At 41.2% G+C, this 23,574-nt stretch overlaps 2 protein-coding genes across 25 annotated transcripts in view; one reads left to right on the forward strand and one right to left on the reverse strand.

Annotated features, from left to right (window-relative positions):
* The window catches only part of MYCBP (MYC binding protein), a 657,065-nt gene that overhangs the window by 408,669 nt on the left and 224,822 nt on the right, over positions 1 to 23,574 (reverse strand). The gene's annotated exons all lie outside the window — the stretch shown is intronic.
* Positions 1 to 23,574, forward strand: part of MACF1 (microtubule actin crosslinking factor 1) — a 387,658-nt gene that overhangs the window by 150,639 nt on the left and 213,445 nt on the right. For 10 of the 24 annotated variants that reach the window (XM_050797094.1, XM_050797116.1, XM_050797098.1 and 7 more), the window contains 2 exons: positions 1,859 to 1,936; positions 5,187 to 5,279. In XM_050797094.1, coding sequence (XP_050653051.1) covers positions 1,859 to 1,936; positions 5,187 to 5,279 — 171 coding nt within the window. Of the gene's footprint in view, positions 1 to 1,858; positions 1,937 to 5,186; positions 5,280 to 15,379; positions 17,602 to 23,574 lie in introns of those variants that run through there. The other 14 variants (XM_050796981.1, XM_050797032.1, XM_050797011.1 and 11 more) reach the window with 4 other exon arrangements.

Genomic DNA, 23,574 nt, shown 5'->3' on the forward strand with positions numbered 1-23,574 from the left:
TCTGGCTTTGCTCAATAATATCTAGTTGCTATAGAGGACAGAGATTTAACTTGCATGTTCTTAGGGTATTTATTTTTGGTGAGGGGTACATATGAGTAAAGATTAGGGTATAAGAGGAGTACATTCTGCCTGCAGGCCCTAAATTATAGGCCAAAATCTTTTTCCAGAAACAAGAATTAGGCAATATCCTCATTCTCTGTCCTCTTAAAATCATTTTTAAAATACCTTTTGTCTCCCTTCTCATTGCCTTAGAATCTTCCATTTTATAGGCACTATCATCTTCTAGCCATATTCACAATTAGTTTAGCTGAAATGACTGAGAAAAGGTTCTTACTAAAAAGATTTTTCTTAAACCTTTGACTGAAGAAGTTATCCTGTGCCCAGAGAGGCCTTGACATCTCTGTGTACAGATTCTCCTGTTGGAGAAGTGTTGCTTAGAAGTGGTGGAGAGTGCCCAGGAGATGCTTCCATCTTCATCTCTCCGTGTTTAGGCTACTTTTTGCCCATTTTAATTTGGAGCAATGTTTTTCTCTGTGTAGACACCCGCAACAGAGCTACCTTATATTTTATCAGCCTTTAATTAGTGCCAATTTGACACTTACAAAAAAGTGGATATAACATAGTGAGAGTGATATTTCAGTCCAAATTTTAGTAAAATAAAAGCAACATTAGAAAGTAAGCAGAAGAAAATGTTCTAGGGGTAGATACCCCTTTCTGCGATACTTAGTAGGCAAAGAGACTGCATTCACTTTCTGACTGGTAATAGTTGAGCCTTGGACAGGGTACCAGAGACACTGGATAGAGATGGGCTTCTCTCCAATGGGTTGTATGACATCTGGGATTGAGTGACTGGCATAACTTTCTCAGGAGTAATTATGTTGACAGCCCTACACTATCAAAGTTTTGTTTGCTCTGGGTATTTCATGCTGAGGTAAAGGGTGCCCTTCAGTGACAGCTATGTTCCTGGGGAACTGGTTACTTCCTAATTTTTGCCTCCCATTTTGGATTTTTTCACTTGTTTCTTGAGCATATGTAACTTCTCATTTCCTATGGTTAAAAATCAGCTATCTGGTTTTTTTTTTTTTTTTTTTGAGGTAGAGTCTCACTCCATCTCCCAGGCTGGAGTACAGTACATGATCTTGGCTCACTGCAACTTCGACCTCCTGGGTTTAAGCGATTCTTGTGCTTCAGCCTCCCAGGTAGCTGGGATTACAGGCATGTGCCACCATGCCTGGCTAATTTTTGAGGAGCCAATGAAGAGATGGGGTTTCACCACGTTGGCCAGGCTTGTCTCGAACTCCTGGGCTCAAGCAGTCCTCTTGCCTCAGCCTCCCAAAGTGTTGGGATTATAGGTGTGAGCCACTGCACTTGGCCAAAAATTGGCTATCTTGAGCTCCTTTTGCCATGTTTGTAATAAGGCTGAGTCCATCTACTACTGTGCAATATGTAATTAGGACTTTCCACCCTTTCTCTACGATAGCATTTAACTGTGATTTTAGGAGCCATAGAGCCAAAGTCTGTTCCCATTAACCTCACATCCAGAATCGAGTTCTGCCACATGTGACTGCAGATGAACCTGAACAGAAGCTGTGGCATTGATTAAGCATTAGTGGTCAAACAGTATTCTGTGTTTGTGAGATGCGTAGTGGTACACAAGGCATGTTGGGGACCTCAGAGAGCCTGGTCGAAACACGTACGGGCCTGGTCTTAGGGGGTGCTTTATGTAATGCTCCCACGCCTGGCTTCTACTGTGAGGAATTCTTGTGTGGTCCTTTAGTCCTTGAAATAAAAGAGAAAGGGTCTGTATGGTTAAATTGTGTAGCCAGAATTAACATCCCTTTTGTTTGTTTGTTTGCAGCCCCGGGAGAAGGGCAGGATGCGTTTTCATAGGCTGCAGAATGTGCAGATTGCCCTGGACTTCCTAAAGCAGCGACAGGTAAGACCATCACTTGCCTTACCCATTCTTCCAGGCTGTGTTGGCATTGGGGCCCTATTTAGAGATGTTTTTAGTGCCCCTTGTAAGCTCTCAGTAAATGCTAAATCTGATTGACCCAGTTCTGAGTCTTAACTTGCTAGCGAGCAATTGTATTCTGGTTAGAGAAATCATTCAGTACTCCTTACACAGAATTTGTGACCTCCTTGAGAGGAAGAATGTTCACAGAGAAGAACATGATGATAAAGATGGAATTTTGTGGACCCACTTTAGGTGGGGGTCAAAATGAAGATGAAAAATAAACTAGAAAAGAGATGGAAAAGAGGTGTAGCATCCAGGAAGAGAGAGGACCAAATTGGTATATCACGGTGAAAATGAGATAAGGGGGTGGTGTGGATTGTTGAATGCCACATCAGATCTGAGAAAAAGTCTAAGTTGTTAAGCATTGATAACTTAAGTGAGCAGTTTAATACAGGAGAAAGATATTTAGAGTATAGTAGACCTAGATATATGAAGGGAGAAATAAGTTTTTCCTTCCCTAGATGAGGAAGACAACAACCCATTTTTAGACATAGGAAGAGGAGCCAATGAAGAGAGTAAGATTGAAAATGAGCATGAGGAGGAGTATTAGTAGTCACAGAACGTTTCACCGAGAAGATACCTTAACATTATACTAGTCCAGTTTCTTCTTATAGATAAAGAGACTGAGACCCGGACAGGTAAATGACCTGCCTCAAATCACAAGTCAGAGCAAAGCTGGGACTTTAACTCAGGCCTTCTGACATGCAGTTTAGTGCACCTTCCACTATCCATGCTGCTTCCTACACAGCACCCTTCCTCCTTTGCTTCCTAACTGAGGGAACCAAATCCAGGGATTGATGGATGAGAAGCAGAGCACAACTGGTGTGGCCATCTTTGAAAAAGAAAAGAAAAACATCTCTTCTTCTTCTGAGAGACAAGGAGAATGACAGAGGGAGGGGTGAAGATACAGAGACGGTTTGTGGTAGAAAGAGGGTGGATGAGGGAGTCAAAGAGTTCATCTGCTTAGAGTGAGCCGTATGGAAAATATTTGGGATATCTAGGGTTGCCAAGCAATAACAGGGTCAACATGACATTAAATGGTATGCATATTTTTGGAGTCAGTTCATTTTTGTCACTCTTATCAGTAATTCTCATTAACTTAGAAAATTCTCTGTTTGCTCTCATAGCAATTTACTTCTGATATAACATTTCTTACTTTCTTGTTGTTTCTCTGTTTGCTCCAATGCATTGTAGGCTCTGTGAGGACGGGGAATAAGATCTTAACATTTTACCTTCATCTATCATAATGAATGGTCCTCAATTGGCACTTAATAAATATTTGCTGAAATAAATTGATAAATGAAAAGTGGTAGGAGAAGTGGAGGTTGCTGAAATGTTTAGGGTACTGGGAGAAAGCAGCATTGAAATGCCTGTGTGTGGAGCTAGAGGAAAAGGGTGGGGGCCTTACTGGGCAGAGTTTATGAGAAGAATTGATTAGCTGGAAGTCTAAATCAGGACAAAAAGTGACTTTGGTTACTATGATAGAATGAAAACGTGGCCAAGTAAGAACATTGGATTCAAAGAAGGGCAGGGAGATTACTAGAGCAGTTCTTGGTAATGGGAAAGTCCAAGATGTAGCTGTGCAGATGGCCAAGGTAGGGAAAAATAAAAGTCATCAGAATTCAAAAGGCAGGCAATTTGTGCAGATAGGGTAACATTTGGGACATCAGTATAAATGCTAAATTTCCAGGAAAGGTGGTAGATGATGAGGCAGGAAAAGAGAATAGGTGCTAGGTACTGAGGTCATTGAGAAAAAGGTTAGCAGAGATTAGAAGGTGGTTTGGCCAAAGTTTGTAGACTTCACAATGAAAGGGGAAAGCTGACAGAGGTAGGACTGAGGAATGTGGACTTGGCTGGTACTGGTAACCCACCAACTGTCAACTGTTGGTGACTAGGAAAACTGAATTCTTGGGGAGGGGACAGGTTTTCCCACTTCCATCCCACTCCCACCTTATAGAAGAGGAGACCAAGATACAGAAAAGGGAAAGAACTTGCCCAGAGGAATGTCATTGTAAGGGAGAAATGAGGCTTCCATTTGATAAGGTCACTAGGGTCCTTTTGAGACACACAAGTTTCAGTTCAATAGAAGAGATAAAGGGAGGACAGCTGAAGGAGACTGTGTCGCAGGACTCTGAGGGTATGATAGAGGAGGCTAACAGAGGTGAAGTAGAAGTAGGGTGGTTTGCCCAGGACACTCCCAGTTTTAAAGTTCCACATCCCAGGAAATTCCTCAGTTCCCAGCACACTGGGGCAGTAAGTCAGCCTGGGGAGAGGGTGTGTCAGGGCACATTGTGTTGCGGGGATGAGATTTTAGGAGTAAAGCAGGTGCTGCGGGAGGCATGGCAGTATGGATATCTGTGACAAAGATGGGATAATGGAGGTGAGAGCAGGCCAAAGACTGGTGAGAGAAGAGAGGCATCTCTCTTTTCTGTCTTTCTCTCTCAGAACCTTTAAAAAAAAAAAGGCAAAAAAGAAAGAGAAATCTTGGACCTGATGGCAATAAAAAAGTGACCCACAATACCTTGTGCTTGTGAGGTTGCTTTTCTGGTGAGAATGCAAAATGGCATAGCCACGCTGATGACTTCTTATAAAGCTAATCATATATCATATAACCCAGCAATCCCACTCCTAGGAATATACCCTAAAGAAATTACTATGCTCACACAAAAACCTGCACATGAATATTCATAATTGCCAAAAACTAGAAATAGTTCACATACCCTTCAATGGATGAATGGGTGAACAAAGAGTAGCATATCTCTATAATGGAATACTACTCAGCGATCAAAAGGAGCAAACTGTTGATTCATGCAACAACTTGGATAGGGATCTCAAGGGCATTATGCTGAGAGAAATAAAAAGTCTGTTTCAAAATGTTGCATGCCGCACTCTGGAAAAAGCAAAACAAGGGATCAGGATCAGATCAGTGGTTGTCAGGAATTAGGGGTGAGAGTTGGGTTTAACTACAAGGAGGGGGCCAGCACAAGGGACCTTTTTGGGGTGATGAAAGTGTTTTGTGGTGGTTGTTGCATGAATCTATACATGTGTTAAAACTCATAGAACTATACACCAAGAAAGAAATCAGTTTAACTATAAATTAATAATGAAATGATGCAAAAATTTAATCAAAACAAAAAGTCCTCTCTGAGTCTTGCTTTTGTTTCTTTTTCAGGTGAAACTAGTGAATATTCGCAATGATGACATCACAGATGGCAACCCCAAGTTGACCCTAGGTCTAATCTGGACCATTATTTTGCATTTCCAGGTAGGGTATGTGAAGTTTGGGATTCCTGCTGCTTGATTTGGACATGGCCTAGAAAGTTGCACTGCCTTGCACAGACAGCATTGAGCCTTCCTTCTCTCTATATGGCAGTGAACAAAGGTGGATGGGAGTTGGAAAGGAAAATTAAGATTGGTCTGGAGACAAGCTGTTGTATCGTAAACCCAGAACTTCCTAATTATTTGCTTAATGAGATGGAGGGATTTTTTTTTTACCCATTTGTGGTTTAGCCCTGTCCTCAGCAGTCTGATTATTAGAGGTCTGTTTTTGCTCAGCTGAATCAAAATGAGGCTCTTGAAGGACTCAGAATATGAGGGTTGAGAAAAGCTGTTGGTGTTGATGCTTTAGAAGGGTGAAGTGAAGGTTCATAATCCTGCTCTAACGCAGACTTTTCCTCATCTCATAACCTTTAAACAAGCCCTGTTAATTATAATACTTTAGTATCTGGGTTTGTATATGTGCTGGCAAGCACAACCTTGCAGCGGCCATCACACCCAAGAGCATCTTGAATGTTCACATGGTCACATGGCCTTCCTCTTCCTAAGAAGGCAAATCCTTTTTAGATCTGAATTACTCTTGGAAAAGTACAGCCCTATTTTTATAAAAAGGCTGTTCTTTTACATCCCTTTTAGGTCAACCAAACAAAGCTATTTCTCAGATAGCTCTCTGATACCCAGTTGCTGCACATGAGGCTGATGGATTAGAGGGAGCATTTCTTCAGCTAGTGGGAAGAGAAGGCAGGGTCTGACTCCAGGGATGAGGCCAAGGTGACATCCTAGCTGGGGAGTTGGCGCTACCTGCTGGTTAAAGATAGAACAACAGGTGTCCCTGAATTCCTGAGAGAAAAAGCTGAGTGCTTAGCTTGTTTCCTGAAGCTCTAGTTTGGAACCAATGCTGGCAGTCACCAGCATGGATAGGGCTAGGATTGTGTGGTGGTAACATGTATTTTTGTGGAACCACAGAGTATCCTCAGGCAAGCTTTGGGCATGGGGATAACCAGGAACATGAACTTGGCAGGTGTGCCTTGGCAGAATGGGAAACTTTGTTGAGCTTTCATGGAGGACTACAGTTATCCCTTTGGAACTCTTCTGAACAGAGGAGCTTTTAGAGAAATGTGTTTGTTTTTTGGCCACAAACCTGCCCTCACTGTGAGTGCCCAATGTTAGTCTCATAGATGTGAGGTAAGGAGAATTTATTCACTGTCTCTATTCACCCCAACTACTACAACTAAATTAATTTCTTCTTCTTTTTTTTTTTTTGACGGAGTTTCACTCTTCTTGCCCAGGCTGGAGTACAATGATGTGTTCTTGGCTCGCTGCAACCTCCACCGCCCAGGTTCAAGTGATTCTCCTGCCTCAGCCTCCCAAGTAGCTGGGATTACAGGCACCTGCCAACACGCCCAGCTAATTTATGCGTTTTTAGTAGAGATGGAGTTTCACCATGTTGGCCAGGCTGGTCTCGAACTCCTGACCTCTGGTGATCCACCTGCCTTGGTCTCCCAAAGTGCTAGGATTACAGGCGTGAGCCACTGCACCAGGCCATAACAAATATTTAAATAGAAAAAAACATTTTGTTTTGCTCTTGTTGCCCAGGCTGTAGTGCAATGGCACAGTCTCCATTCACTGCAACCTCCGCTTCCTGGGTTCAAGCGATTCTCCTGCCTCAGTCTTCCGAGTAGCTGGGATTACAGGCATGCGCCACTACACCCGGCTAATTTTGTATTTTTAGTAGAGACGGGGTTTCTCCGTGTTGGTCAGGCTAGTCTTAAACTCCCGACCTCAGGTGATCCACCCGCCTCAGCCTCCCAAAGTGCTGGAATTACAGGCATGGCGCCCGGCCAGAAAAAACATTTCTTTGAAGCATTTAAAAATTTTATTTCTTTCTATTTATTAGTTTTCAGAATAATTAGTTGGTTCCCTAAGATTCTCCAAAGGTGACCAATAATAGTTTCTTTGTTCACCATCATTTTTTTAAATATCACTGTGACTCACAGATTTTTAAACAGACTTAATGTTGTTCCAATCAAATACAGTTACTCTTCTTCTTAATAAAATCAAATAGCTCCATCTTTGGCTGGAAAGAGGCTTTCACGTTGACTCTGAGTCCTTTGGCATGACCACAGTGGTCTTTGATAATTTCCTTTATTTCTTGTGTGATGAGGTGTTCCAGACTCTTTTTTTATATTTTCTGTCCCAGGCCTGAAATTCTCAATTTCTCCTAGGAACTGGTTCTTTATTTATTGACCACAGTCTGAATGCTCCTAGGTTGCCCATTATTTCTTTCTTTCTTTCCTTTTTTTTTTTTTTTTTTTTTTTTTTTTTGAGGCAGAGTTTTGCTCTTGTTGCCCAGGCTGGAGTGCAATGATGCCATCTTGGCTTACCAAAACCTCCACCTTCCGGGTTCAAGCGATTCTCCTGCCTCAGCCTCCCAAGTAGCTGGGATTACAGGCGTGTGCCACCACGCTCAGCTAATTTTTTTATTATTGGTAGAGACGGGGTTTCACCATGTTAGCCAGGCTGGTCTCAAACTCCTGACCTCAGGTGATCCACCTGCCTTGGCTTCTCGAAGTGCTTGGATTACAGGCGTGAGCCACCATGCCCGGCCGGTTGCCTATTATTTCTAGGCTTTTTCTATGAACAGAGCTAGGCAATACTTGTATTATCTCTAAACAACAACAATAACAAGAAACCAAACAAACAAACAAAAAAAGCCCATGAATTTGTGCTGATATTTCGAATTCAAATTTAGGATTGCAGGGTTTTATTTAACTTATTTGACTTTATATTTCTATCTTTTTTTTTCTTATACTGAAAATCTTGATCTTAACAGTACTGTTGTTACCTACTCTTTTCCTACACACACAGAGATCTGTAAAGTCATATGTATTACTTGTAATATATTTGAATCCAAGTAACAATGTGAATGTTATTGTTAGCAGTATGATTACTTAGAATTTTATTATTGCATTGCAGTTCTTTTTGTCCTTAGTGTATATTTTCTAAGGACATGCAAATAATTATATTTTATTTTATTTATTATTTTGAAAAAGTAGATGGGGGTCTCACTATATTGCCCAGGCTAATCTTGAATTCCTGGGCTCAAGTCATCCTCCTGCCTCAGCCTCCTAAAGTGCTGGAATTATAGGCATGAGCCACTGGGCCCAGCCACAAATTACTATATTTTAAAGTCACTTGAAATAATTTCTTTCTGTTGTTGTTAAGCCACAAATTCAATACACAATTAAGGTTCATTTGTTTTTATTTGCTTTCAGTTCTGGGGGGTTGCTTTTTTCCTTTCAATTTTACCTTACATTATGTAGATCATTTACATTGTTCCAAAGGGAAATTTTAAAAAGTTAAATACAAATTGTGTTCAGAGAAGTCTAGCTTCCATCTCTGCTCCCTCCATTCTGTATCTTCCTTTTCTCAGTAGTTAGCTAAATGTTTTAAAACACCTTTTTGGTTATAATTTCTATTGTTTGTTTATTTTAGGAAAATGCTCTCATTAAAAACAACTTTACTGAGGTGTAACTTATATACCATCAAATCAACTTATTTTCCTTGTGTAATTTAATGATTTTTTTTTTTTTTTTTGAGACGGAGTCTCGCTCTGCTGCCCAAGCTGGAGTGCAGTGGCCGGATCTCAGCTCACTGCAAGCTCCGACTCCCGGGTTCACGCCATTCTCCTGCCTCAGCCTCCTGAGTAGCTGGGACTACAGGCGCCCGCCACCGCGCCTGGCTAGTTTTTTGTATTTTTTAGTAGAGACGGGGTTTCACCGTGTTCGCCAGGATGGTCCCGATCTCCTGACCTCGTGATCCGCCCATCTCGGCCTCCCAAAGTGCTGGGATTACAGGCTTGAGCCACCGCGCCCGGCCAATTTAATGATTTTTATGAGTTGTACAACCATCACCATAATCTAGTTTGGGGACATTTTCATCATCCAAATAAGATCCTTCTTGTTCATTTACAGTTATTGCCCATTTTCATCACCAGCCTCAGGCAGCTACTAACTTATTTTCTATCTTAGTAGATTCACCTATTCTGGACATTTCATATAAATGGAATCCTATGATAGATGGTCTTTTGTATCTGGCTTTTTTCACTTAGCATAATATTTTTTGGTTCATCCATGTTGTGGCACATACCAGTACTTCATTCTTTTTTATTGCTGAATATTCTGTTGTATGGATATGTCATGTATTTTGTTTAAATATTAAGTCATTTATTTATTAAATTAAATAAAATATTATTTTGTTTAAATAATATCAATATTATCAAATTGATAAACATTTGAGTGGTTTTCACTTTTTCACTATTATAAAGTTGATATGTATTCATACCATACCAATCTATGTGGGTTTATGTTTTCATTTCTCTTGTGTATACATGTATATACCTAGGAATGGGATTTCTTGATTGTACAGTAAGCATGTTTAACTTTTAAAGAAACTGCCAAATTGTCTTCCAAAATGGTGTATCATTTTACATTCCTACCAGCAATGTATGTGGTTTCCTGTGTCTTCACATCCTCACCAGTATTTATTGTCTGTTTTAGATTATAGCCATCACAGTGAGTGTGAAATTGTATCTCTTTGTGGTTTTAGTTTGCAGGAAAATGTATTATTTAATTGAATTCCACAAACATTGACTGGGAATCAGTTATGAGCAAAGTCTTAGGTAGGGTCTACAGAAGATACACGGCTGAGTGCAGTGGCTCACACCTGTAATCCCAGCACTTCGGGAGGCCTAGGTGGGCAGATCACTTGAGGTCAGGAGTTCAAGATCAGCCTGGCCAACATGGTGAAACCCCATCTCTACTAAAAATACAAAAATTAGCCAGGTATGGTGGCACACGCCTGTAGTCCCACCTGCTCAGGAGGCTGCAAAACATGAGAATCACTTGAACCCGGGAGGTGCAGGCTGCAGTGAGCCGAGATTGTGCCACTGTACTCCAGCCTGGGCTACACGAGACTCCATCTCAAAAAAAAAAAAAAAAAGTCTACTACAGAAGATACAAAATTGAACTATATATGGACTATCTAGTTGAACCTTTATTATTTAGGAGAGTGGGAACAGACATACCATAAAATAACTTGACAGAGGTTTAGAGAATGAGAGAGGTATGGGTTAGGATGATGGGACACAGTATGAACTCAACAGTGGGCAGCAGTTACCAGTAACAACTTATTATATTTATTAATTGACTTTATAATTTCCAGGGCTTTTGACAGAGTCCACTGTTCTTTTTCCTGTTACCAATTTTACAGAAAGGTAATAGCAGCTTTGGCCTAGTCTGTCTTCTGCATGCATATTGGCTACCTGCTTTTCTCTGTTATTTCAGCACAGCCAAATGCCTATTTATTTGTCTTCTTGTAGGTGGGAGCACTACTCCCAGAATATTTTCTCAGTTTTAACTATGAATTCCTTTTCTTTGCCGTCCTGAGGGCTTGGTTTTTGCCTATATTAGCTAAGTGTTCCGATGTGTGGGGAAAGGGTCTCTGCTTGTAAAGCTTTTGATTGACTGATGAAGGATTATGTGGAGTGCCCCCACCCCACACCCCCAGCCTTGTCTTGCATCAGATTTGGCATGGTATGTCTCTTGCTAGTTTATCTGTCATTGTAGTTTTCTAGTCTTTTGTAATTGAACATCTATTGGCTGTTCTCACCAAGAACATGTGCTATGTAAAGCCAAATGGAAATTAATAGTAGAACTGCTACATGTTAGGGAATCAACAACATTGTTATTACGGTCCGTCTCTGTTACTGGTGTTAATGAAGTAGAATAATGATGTACATGTAGACATGGGTGGTAGTTTTCACCTCACGGGAATATTCAGTTGAAGGAGAAGGGAGAGGCTGGATCCAGATTAAAGATTTGCAACTGCTGATGAGGCTGGTAATATCAATAACTTAATGCAGAGGTTTATGGTTTCTAAAATGCTTTAACACATTTTTTTTTAATGTGCTAAATGGTAGAGGTTCTTTTTAATTTTAATTTGAGTTTTTAGTTTTGAAAATCTCAAATACTCGGAAGAGTATATAACAGATCCTTATGTGTGTAACTAGTTGCCTTCAGAATTTAACAGGTGTTAATTTTGTTGTATTTGCTTCAGGTTTTTTTTTCTCTCTTCCTCTTTAAAGCAATAAAACATCTCAGATACATTCAACTTTCTTGCCCTCTCTGCTCCCCAGGTAAATATTATCCTGAAGTTGATGTGTATCATTCCCATACATGCTTTTGTACATTTACAGCAGATGAGGTATTCATAAACAATATGTACTGTTGCTTGTATGTCTTTATATTTGACACACATAGTATCTTTGGTATATCCTTTTTTCCTCTTTTTTCTTTTTTTTTTTTTTTGAGACGGAGTCTCACTCTGTCGCCCAGGCTGGAGTGCAGTGGTGTGATCTCAGCTCACTGCAAGCTCCGCCTCCCGAGTTCATGCCATTCTCCTGCCTCAGTCTCCCAAGTAGCTGGGACTACAGGCGCCTGCCACTTGCCTGGCTAATTTTTTATATTTTCAGTAGAGATGGGGTTTCACCGTGTTAGCCAGGATCTTGATCTTCTGACCTCGTGATCCACCTGCCTTGGCCTCCCAAAGTGCTGGGATTACAGGTGTGAGCCACTGTGCCTGGCCTTCCCCTTTTTTCTTAAACTTTGTTTTTGAAGTTTATCTGTATTAATAAAGGGAGACCTGATTTGTTCTTTTTTTTTTTTTTTCTTGAGACAAAATTTTTCTGTTGTTGTCCAGGCTGGAGTGCAGTGGCATGATCTCAGCTCACTGCAACGTCTGCCTGCCAGGTTCAGGTGATTCTCCTGCCTTAGCCTCCTGAGTAGCTGGGATTACAGGCATGTGCCACCACACCCAGCTAATTTTTGTATTTTTAGTAGAGACAGGGTTTTGCCATTTTGGCCAGGCTGGTCTGAAACTCCTGACGTCAGGTGATCCACCTGCCTTGGTCTCCCAAAGTGCTGTGATTACAGGCATGAGCCCCCGTGCCCAGCCTGATTTGTTCATTTTAACTAATTTAATGTAATGTAAGTGGTGACCCCTGTAGCTGTGTAACACATCTATTATTTGTAATATATTATTTAATTGTGTGAATAAAACATTCATTGCCACAGCGAACATCTGTGCATATGCATCCTTGTACATATAGCAAAGAGGGTTTTGGGATTGATAACTGGACTGAAATTGCTAGGTTACATACTTTCCTTCAATTTGCGTATATTTTGCCGAATTGATCTCAAAGGTACTGTATGACTTACAGTATTGTATTGGGTAACGCTTACTACTATTTGACATATTACATGTTTACTTGTTTATTTGCTGCCTGGATGCCCATTGTAAGCTTAACAATGGCAGGGATTTTTGTCTCTTTTGTTCTTTTCTTTGCCTGGCATAGAATAGGCAGTCAGTAAATGTTTATTAAGTGAATGGATTATTTCATGGATTTGATCTTCTCAAAGCTTTGGAGTAGGTAGACCAGATAAATAGGCTGTAATGCCTGTTTTCTTATGCCCCTTTCTCAGATAAGGAAACTGAAACACAGAGACCAACTGACTTTTTTGGGTTACACACCCAGATATGATTTCTCGTCTTTTGGCTTTGTCCAAGCTTGTTTTAAGGTATGTGTTAAGATTTATAGTTCATCTAAAAGATACTATAAATTCTTTGTACTCAGAATCTGACAAAACTAGTTTTCCAACCCTCAAATATTTGTTAAATACTAGTGTATGCCTGGCATTTTGAAATTTTCAAAAAACAGGGAGGTCTTAGCTGGCTAGACTTGAGGTTTACATTTTTGTGCACTTCATGGCACTTGGTGCTTGGCATATAGTTGAGGCACCGCTTGTGTTTGTGGAATGAATGAGTTCTTTTGCTTTGGAGTCTTTCACTCTGGCTGTCTCTGTGGGAGACCTGTGGGCAGTAAAGAGTTATCTAGAAAATGCCAAAGGAGAAGGCATAAAGAATGTATAGGCCTCAAAGTGTGCTTTCCTAGAAGGCAGCGGGTCTTGTGTTAAGAGACCAGGGTAGAAGAGAAAAGGTCTTGGGGAAAGTTCTTGTAATCAGAGTTAACTTAGTTGAAAATATATCTAATACACATACTGAAAACTATAGTTTAGCCTATCTTAAATGTACTGTGAACACTTATATTAGCTTACCATTGAGCATTTGGCCAAAATCTTGTAACACAAAGCCTGTTTCATAGTAAAGTGTTGACTAGCTCATGTAATTTATTGAATGCTGTACTGAAAGTGAAAAACAGAATGGTTCTATGAGTACTTGAAGTACAGTTTCTACTGAATGCATATGGATTTCTCTCACCATTGGAAAGTCGAAAAATAAATTGGACCATTTTAAGTCAGGGACCATCTATATCTTAGGATCTCCCTGGGGGCTGGGGATGTCTTACAACTTTTAGCTCCTGTAATAAATTGGAAGAAAAGAAATTTAGTGTAGGTCAAGTACTGAGCCAAGTACTTTATGGACATTATCTCATTAACTTTGTCTACAATCCCATTAAGTAGGTTGTAGTATGCACATTTTACAAGTAAGGAAACTGAACCATCTAATAAACTAGTTAAGTTACTTAGCTTATGAGCTGGAAAGTTGAACCTAGATCCACCTTACTGAAATCTCTGCTCCTTTCCTAGACCAGTTTTTCTCTGGAGCGGAAGGAAAGGAAGGTCTGATTGGTCTGACATATGCAGAAATTAAAAAAAAAAAAAGACTCACAGAAGTAAATTCTCAGAGAAACTCTACAGCAGTAGTAGTCATATTAAACAGCTATCTCTCTTGCCCCTAAGTTGATCAGTTTCAGGATTTTGGTTTGCTTGTACATCATTCATAAAATTCAAGTGCAGCTTAAAGTTTCCATAGTTCCAGGTTTGTTCACTGGAGGAGTGAAGGCCTGGTACCTGCCTAGAGAACTTCATATTGTAATGTCAGATTCTTTGTTAATTAAATGATTTGCAGTAGCCTGAGTTTCTTTCCCATGCTGTCTTCGCTTATTTCTTGCTATAGTTTGTGATGGCCATAAGATGGTGCTGCAGTTTTGAAGTCAGCCTTAAGGATAAGGCTTAGGGGAGGAACACCTACTGCAGTTGTGAGGCAGATGGGACATCAGGAGGGTCTTAGAAGGGATTGTGTAAAAGCTGTTGCTTTAGGGCTTCTTGTTGCTTTCCTTTTGTGGTCTTTTTTTTTTTTTTTTTTTTTTTTAAAAGGTCTCCAGGAAAGATAGTTAAGGCTATGCTAGTGTAAGTCTGGATGGCTTGCATGGAACCAGGCAGGCTGCTGCTTTCTGCTGTGTGGCCTGGATCCTTTTGGTGTAGAATAAATAACTGCAATAGGAAAGAAACACGTATATAATTTTATTCTCCATTCACAGCCCTTTGGATTGTAGTCTTTTCCCATATAGCAGACACTATAATAAAAAAAATTGGGGTGGAGGAATGTTCACTGATATCATAAGGTGATTTTTGAATCCAACTTTTACAATCTGAAATTCAGACTTCCTGCCCTACTGCAATGGGAGTAAAAACCACCTGAGCCTCTTTTTAGCAGCTTCTTCTCTTACTCCCAAATGGCAACAAGTGTTATCTCTTTGATTGAGCTCTTGGTCCATGCAGTCTAATTACCAATTCAGAACAGTGGGGGAACTTCTTATTTTACACAACTGGCAACTGAGTACAGATTTCCACTCCTGCAGTAGTTAGAAGAGAGTAGTTGGGGTTGAAATTAAAAGTCTTAAAGTTAACAGAAGTTCATGTTCTGACTTTGTCACTTACTAGCTGTGTAACCTTGGGCTATTAATCAACTTTCTTAAACCTTAGTTTCTTTTTTCTTTTTTGGAGACAGTCTTGCTCTGTTGGCCAGGCTGGAGTGCAGTGATATGTGATCTTGGCTCACTGCAACCTCCACCTCCCGATTCAAGCAATTCTCATGCCTCAGCCTCCTGAATAGCTGGGACTAAGGGCGCACGCCCCTGTGCCCAGCTAATTTTTTGTATTTTAGTAGAGATGGAGTTTCACCATGTTGCCTAGGCTGGTCTTAAACTCCTGAGCTCTTGGCCTTCTAGAATGCTAGGATTATAGGCGTGAGCCACTGTGCCTGGCCAAACCTCAGTTTCTTTACCCATAAAATATAAAATAATAGTTTTGACCTCATATAGTGACTATAAGAATTAAATGAGAAAGTCCATGTAAATAACTTTGCACAGTGCTTGGCACACAGCAAGTGCAAAAAATATGTTAGATATTACCAGTGGCAGCATCAATAATTACTATTGAACATTTATGTCAAATATTGTTCATCAGAGACCCTGTTCATCTGTTGTATTTAAAAGTGGTATTCTTTTTACCAAGCACTCATATACTATACTCAAAACCAACTTCCAGATTTTCCTGGCTGTGTCATTGGCTGGCAGACTTAACAGATCTTTCTTTTCTTTTATAGGAAAAAGGAGGGAAATAAATGCTCCAGAAGGCTAGATCTTTAAAGTGTGTGTTCCTTTTCTTAACTGTAAGAAGGCGGCTCTGGTTTCTTCAGGTTATAATTTGATGAAAATAATTTTATTATTTTCTGACCTGAAAAAATTCAGAATATGTATATCCGCTTGATATTTTCTTTTGGGCATCTTGGTGCAACACTTCAAATCTATTTCATTTTGTAGTTTGGGAGCCATAATTGCAGCTTCACCAGCCTTGGTTCTTCTTGGCCTGGCCCTTCCCTTCCCTTGCTGGTTAGTACCAGCTAAGCTGGTTTGCTTTTTCCCTCTTTGATACTATTCTCCTCTTCCTTCTTCCACGTTACCTTCTGCCACGGCCTCTCTTCTTTTTCCCTCGCTTTTCAATTTACTCTTACATTTTCCCTCCTCCTCCTGGCCCTGCCTAGTTTCCCCTCCCCTGGTTTCTAGCTCCTTTTTGCTTTCTGTTTGTGTTACTGAGGGCAGTGCTCCAATTACCTCATATTTGGAGAGAGGAAGCTGCAGCCAATCCGGTTTCTGTCTGCTTTTAGGTCAAGTGATTTCTGAACTGCAGTGAGATGCTTTGAATTTGTCTTGTTGCAGCTCTGAGCCTGTAAGATGGCTGTCTGAATCGGCAGCGGCTGGAAGAGACAGAGAGAGGCGGGGAGGGAGGGAGAAAGAATTGGAGGGATTGCCGGCATAGTGCATGTTTTTAAATGTACGTTGAATCCGATGAAGCCAAGGTTGGGATTTCTGTGGGATCCCAGGACTGGCTTAGCTGCGTTTTTGCTGAGATTAGGAGAGGAAGGAAATGGGAAATTCACTGGGCTGTTTTAAGGAGCCGAAAGAGTCAATAGCTGTTCCTGAGAAGGCTCCCATATCTCCTAAGAAAAGGGTTCGGTTCAAAAGGAGGTGGAGAGGGAAGAAAATCCCTACTCCAGAGGCATCTCACCAGGAAGAAACCTCGGAAGGAACTGAAGTCATTGAAGAGACTGAAACCCTAACGAAGTTAACAGTGAGTCTCCAAAAGGAAGACGGAGTGGGAGGGGTAAAGCATACCCCCCCAGATATTTTGCTGCCTAGGGACTCAGCCCCCAACTCGCAGGTAGTCGATCAGGGGATGATAGTACAGGTAAAGGAGAGATTCCAAGGGGAGGTCCAGACTGCCCACCTTTTGTTAGAGAATGAGTCATCAGTTGCTGGAGGGGTCTGGGATTCCCTGGAAGAGGGGATGACTGTCATTGCTCACCTGCTTGATAACCCAGCAGAAAGGAACTGTGAGAAGTCAGTGAGCCAACTGGTGGAATTTCCTAGGACAGCATCCTGTAGCAGCAGGGCTGTGCTGCTGCCTTTGCAAGGAGAGACTGCAGTGAAGAAAGGAAATATTCAGCTTGGGTTTCGGAGCTATGCTTCGCTTAGGACAGACTGCCCCACTGATACAGGAAATCAAGAACAATTTTCAGAGGGCTGGAGTGCGGAGGAAGGAACCAAGAGTGTTTCAGACGCCCCTCAGACAGGTTCCTGGATTGCAGAATGTTCTGTTTCTTCATCACTACTGGACAAGCCTGGAGGCCAAAGACGCACGGAGCCTTCCCATGTGGGTCGAGTGCCCCTCCAGGATTCCAGACTGCTTACTTCTCAGAGTGATTGGTCTATCAGCGGCGTGACTGTGAGCATTTTGCCCTCCTCCTCTGGCTATGGCAGTGATGGGCCGCACATACACGGGATCCAGCCTAAAGATACAGAACCTGAAAAGAGCTCTACTTCCTTCTCAGAAGAGGATGGCACTCTTTCTCTGGAGGCAAGCCACACCCTATCATGGGGTCTGGAAGAGGTAGGTGGGCATGTTCAAGAGAGAATCAAACTGCTGTTTGGAATCTTGGCCCTCAAACATATTAAAGCTGAGTGTAGTGAGCAGTGAGGATGTTGGTGCCTCTCAAACTCACCCCCATGTGAGTTAGTGTCTGCTAGAGCTCAGCAAGCAGAATCTATTTAGGTCTGCCCCTTGATACTTGAAACCAAGACTTGTCTCTGGGGAATCCCTGATTCTGGGTAGCCAAGCGGCATAATTGCTCAAGCTGTCTGGTGGGATTGTCTCTCGAGGTGCAATGCTAGATAGTACTTACTCTCAGGCAGTTCTGTTTACCAGCTTCCCTGCTACGAGAAGTTGTAGTGTAGCACAAGGGACGATGGGGAAGGGCCTACCTGAATCTCTGGAATAAATCTCTGGAATGAATGTGGAAGGGGTCAGGCAGCTATTGTCAGTGTATTTGCTCTTCCCCACAGGAGAGTGATGTTCTTACTAGAGCTGATGCAATCCCGTCCCCATGGGGAAATTTCTGACGGCAACCCTCATTCAGTATTTGTATAGGTGGAGAGGGCTCATCCTTCTTTGGTTCCTGATTCCAGGATTAGAGGAGAGGGACAGAGTTATCTGGGGATTAGTCGAGAGAGAGAGAGGGAAGTTAGGGCAATTTGAAGGTTTAAGGCTAGAAAAGTTTTTTTGTGTGTGATTGGACGTATTTAGGGCTTTAATGTGATTTTGTTTTGAGGAATATATTGCATGGATGGTGCTGCTGCTGGTGGTGGTAATGGCAGTTGCTGTGAATGTTTTAAAGGTCAAGGAGCAAGTGAGAATTCAGAGATCTGAACACTGAGATAAGGACTCAGCAATACCATGGGTAGCACAGCATCTGGTATGTAGGCGTGTGATTGTGTAGGTGATCAAAGTTATAATTCACCAATGGCTAAAGAACTTTTACTGGCATGTTGGCCTCTGCAGCAGAAGAAATAAAAACATTAGGACCTCAAAGTGCAAAAGGTATAAAATGAGGTAGGGCACTTTCCTTGCCTAGATGTGGGCCACTGATACTGTACAGGGGCTCTGATGTTTGCAGAGCAGGGGTATGGTCCACCTACTGGTGCCCTGCTTATCACTAGCAGCATGAGGCTGAGGATAGATACAAATTCTAAGCTAATCTGTGCCTAAAATTTCCTCTTTGGGGATAAATTTTCCCCACAGACAGCCTCATCTTAATGCCCTCTGTTATTAGAGTTTGGAGACTCCCAACAGTTCGAAGAAAAAGTGGCCATTGAAAAATGTCTATTTTATGGATGGGCAAGAGGTTTCTTGGGCCTCATATAAAAATGGGTATGTGTGTGGGGGAATGTGATAGTTGTGTTATGGTAGGAAGGACGGCAGTGAAACTACTGGGATATGGGGTACATGAATGTATTAAGTTATTCTCGCATTGCTATAAAGAAATAACCTGAGGCTGGGTAATTTACAAAAGTAAAGAGGTTTAATTGGTATACGGTTCTGCAGGCTGTACAGAAAGCATGATGCTGGCATCTGCTCAGCTTCTGAAGAGACCTCAGGAAACTTACAATCTTGGTGGAAGGCAAAGGGGCAGTAGGCATGTCACTTGGCTAGAGCAGGAACCTGAGGTTGTGGACGGGATGTGCCACACACTTTTAAATGACCAAATTTCACGAAAACCCACCTACCCTCACGAGAACAGCACCAAGGGGATGTTGCTAAACCATTCATGAGAAATCCACTTTCATGATTCATGATCCAGTCATCTCCCACCAGGCCCCATTCCCAATATTAGGGATTACAATTCAACATGAGATTTGGTAGGACACAGATTGAAACCATATCAATGAGTATTTGGGTTTCATCAGATAAAAAAGAATGTCAAAGTAAACTTTTATCTTGTAAATGTTGGAACAGATAGAGTAGTTGGGGGTAAAACCAACTGTGGAACTGATTGTTGTACAACTGGCATTAAAATTGAAATTGTGTAGTCATCATAATATTATAGGACACATGCTTGTAACTGAGTGTGAGATTTTCAGAAATTTGGCATGTAAAGTGAACTCCTAGTAAAATCAATCCTAGATAATGGACCGTAGATAGCAATGGCACCTTTGGGGCTGGATCTCCACACTGGCAAGGGAATGTTCTGCATGAGTCTCTGAAGAATCTTAAAGAAAAGATTGGTAGGAGAAACCTTTGGACCATGATCTGTAGTGTGACCGTATTGGCAGCAGTATGATTCCTTTGCTGTTCAGTATGATTCAAATTGGCATGTGGCATTTTCTGGGTAGCCAACCTCTCCATCTATTCCTTCTACCTTTTCACTGCAGACACAGTTATACTACTTACATATAGCCAAGGCTGAAAAACTAAGTGACCGAGTCTCAGCTGAGACACCTGGCGTATTTCCAGGTTTTGTGTCCATCGTGTGATACAGGGACCACAGACTCACCATCCTATATGACAGATAAGTAACTTCTCAGATAAGTGTGACATTCCTTCAGAATGAAAGTCCTTAAGGCCAAGAGGCCACAACTCTCACTAGTCTCTGAAGGAACTGTCTTCAGGGAGCTGCTCCCCTCCCTAACAGGCTGTTCACAAGCTTGAGGACAGTAGCAGCCAGAGAGACAGAGAGGGCAACGCATACTGAAACCAATAGGCAGGGCAAGAGCATCTCTGCTGAAAGTGGGAGCACTGGGAGGGCACGGGTCAGAAGAGCAGCTGCTGCTGTTCACACACCAACTCCTGTCTAAACAGGAGACAGCTGGCAGTCCAATTGAATTGTTTTTTGCTTGTTTTTTTGGTGGTTGTTTTGTTTTTAATATGTCAGAGTAGTAACTCTCCTCAGAAAATAATTTGAGTTCCAACCAGTTTCTCTCTTCTGTTGATGGCTTGTTGATGAGAGTGAGACCAGGCTATCGATAGACATAAACTTCACCGTGGGTTTTGTTGCTTTTTAGGATGGAGAGAAATGGGAACTGATTCTGCTTCTTGCTAGTGTGGGGTTTAGATAGTAGAATATATATGATCTGCTTTTCCATTCACCTAGTATAGTTAATACTTCTTTTGTCAAGAAATAGTTAACACAGAAGCAAGATGACAAGGGTCAGCTGACAAATATGTTTTCAGAATGATAAGTAGACTAGGATTTGGAGCTGGATGGGAACAGGCTAATAGCAATCACTCTTTGATGTCAGACAAAGACCTTCTTCTCTGGCCCATTTCTTCTCTCAGGACTCCCTATTCCCAACTGCTTTCATTATCCATACTACTAATACCTGGCTTATTTCAACAAGGAACATTTTTGAAAATCCCTTCCTCCTCCCCATCATGGCTTCTGCTGCCAAGCTCCTGCCCACACTGTTAGCGAATCCCGTTTAACGAAGAATTTGCCTCTATACCAATGTCCTTTTTTTTTTTGACACGGAGTCTGACTGTCGCTGAGGATGGAGTTCAGTGGTGCAATCTCGGCTCACTGCAACCTCTGCATCCTGGGTTCCAGCTATTCTCCTGCCTCAGCCTCCCGAGTAACTGGGATTACAGGCGCCCACCACCACGCCTGGCTATATACCAGTATTCTTGCCACAACCCTTTGAGTCTCTACAATTTTAGGTGAATAGTCAGATAACACTGGGGCCTAGAAATGATAAGAAAGAGGTTGGTTGGTGTATTATCTTCTGGGCTCAGCCTTTTCAGTTTACAAGTATCCCTCTCCCAGTTTTCCTTTTTAATTATAGGGAGCGTTGTGTTACTAATACTGGCTTTGTACTGAAAGAAGAAAGCAAAATTAACCAGATGACACTATTGGGGGAATGTAGAAGGTAAAGTTACAGTTAGAGCTTTAAGAAAGGATTTTGTTTCTTTTTCAAAAAATTTTACTTAATTAAAAATGTTACTAAAGAATCATTATTTTTTAGGTGTAACAATAGTGTTGTGGTTATGTTTAAAAAAAGGCCTTTTAGAGATACATACTGAAATGTTTTTAGAGAAATATAGGAGATTTACTTCATCATAATAGGGGAAGGGTGAAGTGGGTGGAATGTAGATGAAACAGGATTAGCTATGAGTTGATAATGGTTGAAACTGGGTAATGGGTACATAGGGGCTAATTATACTATTCTGTCTCTTTTTGTATATATATGAAAATTTCCATTTCAAATAGAAAGTTTAAAAAATTGTATAAAAAGAAAATGAAAGTTAAAAATAGAATTGTATAAAAATAAAATGGAAAGTTAGGCCAAAATAAGTTGTATAAAAATAAAAAGGTAATAATACTGGCAAAATTATGATATAATGCAAATACAGTTGGCTCTCTGCATTGTGGGTTCTGCATCTGTGGATTCAACCCATGATGGATGGAAAATACTCTGAAGAAAAACATTGCATCTGTAATGAACATGTACAGACTTCATTATTCCCTAAACAAGATAACAACTATTTACTAACATTTGCATTGTATTAGGAATTATAAGTAATCTAGAGATTATTTAAAGGGTCTGGGAGGATGTACATACGTTGTACTACCCCATTTTGTATCTGGGACTTGAGCATTTGTGAATACTACCCCATTTTGTATCTGGGACTTGAGCATTTGTGGATTTTAGTATCTGCAGATTTTGGTATCTGAGGAAGGTCCTAGAACCAATTCTCCATGGATGACTGCTGAAAAGGGGTTACTGTCCTATAGATGAAGTGATTAAGAGCATGGAGCCAGATTGGCTAGGTTTGAATCCCAATTCTACAACTTACTAGCAGTATAACTTGGAACAGGTTACTTAACTTCTCTGTGCCACAATTTCCTTATATGTAAATGGAAGATAAGAATAGTACATACTTGGTAGGGTTGTTGTGAGAATAATATGAATTAATACAAGTAATCACAATAAATGCTAGTTAACATTATTACTTAAAAGAACAAGAAAACGAATGAGAAAAAGACAAACACCCTTGCAGAAAAATAGGGGAAAGTCCAGGGTTAAGCAATTCACAAAAAAAGGAAATCCAAATGCCTCATATACATAAGAAGACTCCTTTTTACTAATAAGGATATAAAGATCAAACAACAACAAGATACCATATCTCTCTCTCTCTCTGTGTGTGTGTGTGTGTGTGTGTCTCTCTCTCTCTCTCTATAGATATATATATGTATTTTTTTTTTTTTTGGTGAGACGGAGTCTCGCTCTGTCACCCAGGCTGGAGTGCAGTGGTGCGATCTCTGCTCACTGCAAGCTCCACCTCCCAGGTTCACGCCATTCTCCCGCCTCAGCCTCCCGAGTAGCTGGGATTACAGGCGCCCGCCACCATGGCCGGCTAATTTTGTTTTTGTGTTTTTAGTACAGACAGGGTTTCACTGTGTTAGCCAGGATGGTCTCGATCTCTTGACCTCGTGATCCGCCCACCTCTGCCTCCCAAAGTGCTGGGTTTACAGGCATGAGCCACTGCACCTGGCCCCATATATTTTTTTAAAGAGATGAGGTCTCAGGTATGTTGTCCAGGCTAAAGAGCAGTGGCCATTCACAGGCACCATCATAGCGCACTGTAGCCTTGAACTCCTGGACTCAAGCTTGTAGCTGGGACTGCAAGCATACACCCATCAGATTGGCAGAAGATAACAACTCTGAAAATACCAAGTGTAGGCGAGGATGTAGAGTGATGGGAAAACCTCTTCATAGCACTTGAGTGGAAGTATAATTTGGTACTGTTCTTTAGAGAGTAGTTTGACAATATTTTGTAGAGTTGAAAAATGCCCATATTCTATTACCTAGGGTTTCCATTCTAATTATATTCCCTAGTGAGACCTCCAGGATGTGAATACTGAAAGGAGCACTCCCTTTTATAACTCTCATATTGGTAATAAACACCTTCTTTCTCTCTATTCCTCACCAACATAGCTGCCATTAGATCCCTCTAGCTGGGCATTTGTAGAACCACTGCATTGTACCTTCATCTGCTTCTTCTTCTTCTCCTTTTTTTTTTTTTTTTTGA

This window comes from Macaca thibetana, chromosome 1 (assembly GCF_024542745.1).
Source record: "Macaca thibetana thibetana isolate TM-01 chromosome 1, ASM2454274v1, whole genome shotgun sequence".
Taxonomy (NCBI): Eukaryota; Metazoa; Chordata; class Mammalia; order Primates; family Cercopithecidae; genus Macaca; species Macaca thibetana.